This window comes from Plasmodium vivax, genomic scaffold (assembly GCF_000002415.2).
Source record: "Plasmodium vivax scf_6658 genomic scaffold, whole genome shotgun sequence".
In the NCBI taxonomy this organism is placed as follows: Eukaryota; Apicomplexa; class Aconoidasida; order Haemosporida; family Plasmodiidae; genus Plasmodium; species Plasmodium vivax.
The window spans coordinates 1,659-8,119 of record NW_001850221.1 but is presented as its reverse complement, the minus strand read 5'-3'; the positions used below and the strand labels follow the sequence as shown (position 1 = coordinate 8,119).

The window sequence follows — 6,461 nt, the reverse complement described above, 5'->3', positions numbered from 1 at the left end:
AAAAATTTCATAAGAGTAATATGAACTTTAAAATAACATATTTCATTTGTTTGTTTTTAATCATACTACAGAATAAAAACATACATTTTCTATTTTAAATGCATTTTCATTTGATCATTGAAAGATAATAATTAACTTAAGGATGCTCAATTATTGTTAGTTTATATAGAATTTATGTCTTACGTTGATAAATAATTGTATATAATCCTCTTGCATATATTACCAAATACTTCATATCCTTATTATGATGACAAATATTTTTTTTATTTTTGTTTTTTTTTACTTAAACAGCAATTTGCAAATTTAAGCTAAAATAATATATATATATATATATTTATAACTTTTTTTCACTTTATGATACTAAATGGTAAAGAAAATAATGTTTATACGGTATTATAAAATATGCATTTAAAGAAAAAAAATTTATATATTACCATGTAAATTAATGTAAATCTTAATCGATACATGTAGAGAAAGGCTTAAAAAATATATTAAAGGGAAAAGATTAATATATTCTTTATAGAACCCATTTAACTATACCAGTTTTATCATTACATATTATGATATATGTATTTACCTTCATGCAAACAACAATATTTTTATTGCATTTTAATTTAAATAATTTCTTGAACTTATCATGTTATTTGATTTTACAAAGATTTAGTTTAAATGATTTTCTTATATAGCATTAATTGATATTCTATCATTCATACTTCCTATTTCTGATAATAATTATTCCTTTTTTTTTTCTATTTGCACAAAACTTCATTAATTTTCATAATATTGATAATTTTTATTAACTCTTCACCCCTTGTCGTATTCGTTTTAGTAATCTGTTACAGAGCCGTATCCAACTTGATATTCACCATTTGGTATACCAGTTTGTAAATATTCAAAATTAGTCATTGTGTTCGCATCATATACGTGGTTATCTATAGGAAATATATTACTTCCATTTATTGCTCCTCTTCGTGAATTGAACCGATTTCTAAAGGGTCCATACTAATGTCATAAAAAGGATATTATAATTTAATAATGTAATGAAATTATTATATTAATATTATATTAACATAACATATAAATAGTGTGCATAATATTTCGTTTATGTAATAATATTTTACCTTATATAATATAGTACCAAATAGGGAAATTCCTGCAAGCGAAGCAGCAGCATAGGTGGTATCTAGCTTARGTTGTGAATCGGTTTGTGTATGGATGTCCTCATTTATATCTAAATTGAAATGATAATGATTCAGGTTTTTCTACACCTGATAGCTCTTTTCCATTTTCGCTTCCTCTTGATTCTAATAAATCTGTTCCGGTTCTCTGAAGTGCAGTAACAGATTTTGGTTCATCAACATTGACAGTTTTCGGAAGTTTAGGTGTTTTGTTACATTTTAGATGTTGATGTTTTTTGCTAATTGTGTGAAGTGTGAAATTATTATCCAAAGTAAAAATGTTTGGATTACGAACTTTATTGTATATGCCTATAAGTATTCCCGATCGATAATTAATGCGACCCAACATTTCAAAGCATTGTTTACCAGTTCGGATTTTCTCATTCGATAACATATATTCAATATCATCAAATAAATCATACATTAATTTCTTAATATATAGATTTTTATCCTTATAATTATGAATGTCTCTTTGACAATTTAATGATGTATATTTTGGAAATACAGCTTTGTTTGTTTCCTCAAATTTATGTGTCCACTTTACATAATCAAAATCCTTAAAGTTTTCCATTGCTTGTACAACAAAATCTAAAATGTAATTTAAATTTTTACAATATTTATCACGTTTTGTTTTTGCAATTTTTTTTTTTTGCATGAAATTTAAGAGTATTTTCAATTCATTTCCATAGTATTCTAACCATGAATTTATATCATTCCCTTTTTTATCTGTAATTGATTTTAAAAGTTTTCCAAAATGTATGCGTGTTATTATGTCGATATTACATTGTTCTGATGGAAGCCTTTTATTACTATTAAAAGCATCCCTGTTAAAAAACTAACAATATAAAATGGAATGTACATTTACATATGTTACAATTGATTATTGTGTATAAAAGAACTATAATAATAAAATACCTATTTAGTATATGATTATTTCAATGTAAAATAAGGCCAATCATTACCACTTTAAAAGGTATATGACTGATTTCAAGATATCCAAGATCCATGATGCAAAATTTTTTAAACTAWAYATATTWATGTAAAATACWTGTGCTAAAMAAAATATATGAYCGTACATCAATTACAATATTATCATTTAAATATAATGTTTAATCCCCAAATATKTATTTTTCCAATTTGTAGGTTATAGAKTGATAATTTGAATTTCGATTTATGTTCAAGTCTTATTAATATGTACATATATTAGGTAATATTTTGCATTATGAATTAAAAGAAATCAAATTATAACTTTATGTACAACGAAAAAACTATTTCCTTTTAATGTATATGTAAATTTTAAATAATACATATAAATATAATRTATAGTTTTGTGTATATTTTTATTTATTTTAAATTTGGAAAAAAATCACACATAAAAATGGTTATATACAAATATGGATATAGAAAACTATTTCCCAATTAGTAGATATAAAAAAAAAATTTCATAAGTTTATATATAGTATCTTTAACTTGTCTGTTATTTTTATTAGCGAATATCAGTGAAGAAAATTGCATTAATAATTACATTAGAAATAAAGGACAAACACAGCATCGTAATTGTCAACATGTATATAACACTTAATTATTAGCAAAATATTTTGATAATGTAATATTAGTTACTTAATATATAATAAAAAGTTCTTTTATATTGATATCATCCTATGAATATATGCTGAATTAATATATGAATTTATTTCGTATTCACTGTTAACGTTTAGTTATTATAATATTTAACATATAAATACCCACTTGAATGCATCATTGCATAATTATATGAAAGAAAAAAAAAAGGATGAATTATTGAAAATATGAGAGTTAGTTACAGAATTGTAAATTAATAAATCAGATAAATATTGTTAATCACGCAAAAAAAAAAAAAAATTTCGAATTATTTTCACGTACACTATTGAGAATTGAGTAAAATAATATTCTATTGTGTAAATTACTTAATGTTAAGAATGAAATATTTCAATAAACCCTTTCAAATGAACATTAATTTGTACTTTCCTTAAGATATATTTATAACGGTGCAGTATTATTATATTATATTTATATTAAATGCAATGATTTGATATGCCAATTTAAAACTTCTTAAAAAGAAATGTAGGAATTACTTTCTAATTTTTTTAAATAACATTAATTTATCGTTTTTGTGATTATATGAACATAAAATGAGTGAATCATCTAAAAGAATATCATCATATTAAATGGAAATATCATTATGGGTCATGACAATTTTCCTCATTAATAATATAAGTTTGGTTAAAGGAGAATCCGTAATATAACATAATACTTTACAGACTATATTTATATGCTCTGAAAATTAAGAACAATATTTTTATTATTATAAAAAAGGAGAATTTTTTTACCATTTTCTTGTAATCAACTTTGCCCATATTATGAATTAATCTTGCCCTAAATTACATAACAGGACTTTTTTATTTTTTTTTTATTATTACTGATACTAAACAATTTCATATTATTTATGGACAAGGTGGAATTAAAAAAAATGAAAATTTCAATTTTGTGTGCGCATTAAAATGAAGATATATATGAATGGATTATCACATTTTGTAATTATATCATTTTGGAAAGCGACGGAATAATGCAATTATATCCACAATAAATTTGAGATGTATTTTCGATATTATTAAAAACCTTTTTTTCTTTTGGCATTTTGGGTTTGCTATATTACTTCTTTTTCATAATTTTAATTTTTAGGATATTATATATAAAAATGGATAATTTGCTCCGACTATGTGCCTTTGGAGCTGCTCAAAAAAAATAAGTCTCACTAATTGRAAAGCTAAATAATTTTCTATATYAYAACCTCATTATTATATATAAATAAATAGTTTTCTATTAGYAAATTTTTTAAATTTCTATAAATCAGAATAAATAAAAMAAATAYATTTTTAAATTAATATMTCATTACAGATTTAGAAATGGAATTTATTTATTATWAGCATAGTTATATTWTAYATACAGTAATKAACTATTTAAAAACTACTATGCTGMTTATATATARTTTKAGATTWRCRTRGTYATAATTTCATTTTTSTCCTATGATAATTAAAAATGGMACRTKGTTTTATGTAWATRGAMRAAAATATATATAATGARAAAATATTATTAAATAAKAGTACCTACAATAAATACWTATTTWRGGTCTATGTACAATATGAAGTACTAAGCAAATAGACCRAWGGAAGATTAAKTATTYGTACCTTTTAYATATTARTACCTWTAATTTGAAAACATTTATAATTTCACYCATTTCAATATGTTAATAAAAAATGGCGCAGATAAGTAGGAAAACTCTGGTAATCATACAACTTTAAAGCTTTTTYCATATTSTACTATTTGTATAAACTGTTTYGTTTGTAACATAAATGAAAATTCTGTGACTARAAGCCATAATTTTTTACTTATATAAAACCTTTTYTWTKATCATTTACAGGAGGATGCTTCAAGTCCTGTGAAGCTTAGTAAAATGTACGAAGAATTTTTTKTAAAGGACAAAGAAACTTGAACTKGAAAGTAGTTGTAATGAGTTAAAAATTMATGGTAAAGTAGATGAACAGTCCAAAGAACTTTGCAATAATCTTATACACTTTTTAAAAAAAATAGCTGGATTGAAGGATAAACAAGAAAGTGCTAAACGTTGTAGTTATGTGCCTTATTGGTTATATGATGAAATAGMGAGATTATATAAATACCAATACACAAACAATGTGGATAAAATAGGCATTGTTAAAGATGTTATTACTGCAGTGAATAAGGTTAATGACCAAAAATTAAAGAAAATAAGTGCACTTTAAAATATGACAATAAAGCTAGTTTAGACGAATTAATAAAAAGGAARATMTCTTATATTTATTTTAAAAAATATAATGATATTAAAGTTAACATTAAACCAGAAAAAAAGGATGAATGCAGCAAATATTTTACTTATCTTACTAATTTTAAATCGTTGTACGATAAATTAAAGAGTGATCATTGTAAGCCTAGTTTTTGGCCTTTTTCTTCTTCTGTACCTGATTACTTTAATTGCACACAGACATTTGACCCCAAGAATCTCTTATCCAGTGTGGAAGGATGTAAGCCTAACAAACCTGCAAGTAGTGGATTCACATTTTTCGGTTTCCTATCAGGGGGATCACCCTCTAGAACATCAGGTACTGGAAGTGCTGCGGTGACTAAAGAAACCACAAGGGCCGCAGGTCCAGAAGCAAAAATTACCGGAAGTGCTAAAAATCCATCACCTGATGTTTTACCAAAGGATAAAGGAGCAAAAGGGGGAACAGAAGCTATAGTAACTGTTGATAGGTCAAAAGGTTTAACAAGTTCAACCAGTCATGTAACTGTAGGAAGTTCACCACGTCCAGCAGCTGAAGCAACAGTACGTAATAGTGCAGTAGCTGGAGGAGGATTATCTAATCAAGTAGCTAATATGCAACCTAGAGTAACTTTGAGTTCCCCAGTAGGAGGTAGTTCTGTACAGAATGCTCTTGCAGCAGTGTCTGCTACTTTACAGATTAGAGACAGTACAGTACCTGTACCCATTGTTGATCCTCCTGGCCCTTTGGAAGGTGTATCTGATAAGGTTGACTCAAACTTTTATCGTAACATCATCATGGGGGTAGCAATACTTGGAACGATATACTTTCTTTTCTATTACAACATGGTAAATGCGCAGTCGATTTTGAGAAGCATGAATCTTACGTTTTGATATATATTTTAATTTTCTTTTGCATGTATAATTATAAAGTAAACATATTTTTACCCTTTTTATTTTTCATTTATGTGTTAGACATCTGGATTAAAATCGAGATTTCCCAAAAGAAAACGAAAGCAAAAGATATTTGAACATAATTATTACGAAGAGTATGAAAAAGAGTTAGTAAAGTATGATTCAGAAAATGAGTCTTTAGATTCTCAATCGGATAGGTATTATTTGAATTATCAACCTGAGGGAGACTATGATTACTAGTTAGGTGCATTAAGAGAAAACTTTTATAATAGTTGTTTTAATAGGAAATGAAAATGAACTACTTTTTTAGTCGTTATTATCAGAAATAATGAAGAAAAAATAACAATAAAATACACAGTAATTGTGCTAGTTCTTATATAATTAAAAAAATAATCTATATGTATTGCTTTTGATAATATTAAAGAAGTAATGGATTATGGGGAAAATTAAAATATTAAATATAATTCGACAATATAAATTACATGCATCGTCTGAAGTAGGATATTATTTGAATATATATAAAGTTAAAC

At 24.9% G+C, this 6,461-nt stretch overlaps 2 protein-coding genes across 2 annotated transcripts; one reads left to right on the top strand and one right to left on the bottom strand.

The window, feature by feature from the left end:
- Positions 1–825: 825 nt before the first annotated feature.
- PVX_020175 (Pv-fam-c protein) lies at positions 826–2,185 on the bottom strand (the record flags this gene model as incomplete). The annotated part of the gene is made up of 4 exons (XM_001612499.1): positions 826–1,002; positions 1,122–1,231; positions 1,269–2,013; positions 2,141–2,185. 4 exons carry the CDS (start codon positions 2,183–2,185, stop codon positions 826–828), a joined length of 1,077 nt encoding a protein of 358 aa, XP_001612549.1.
- A 2,858-nt stretch (positions 2,186–5,043) lies between these two features.
- PVX_020170 (hypothetical protein) lies at positions 5,044–6,171 on the top strand (the record flags this gene model as incomplete). The annotated part of the gene is made up of 2 exons (XM_001612498.1): positions 5,044–5,865; positions 5,992–6,171. Coding segments are annotated over 2 exons (1,002 nt in total), but the record flags the coding sequence as incomplete, so codon positions are not given.
- Positions 6,172–6,461: the final 290 nt, after the last annotated feature.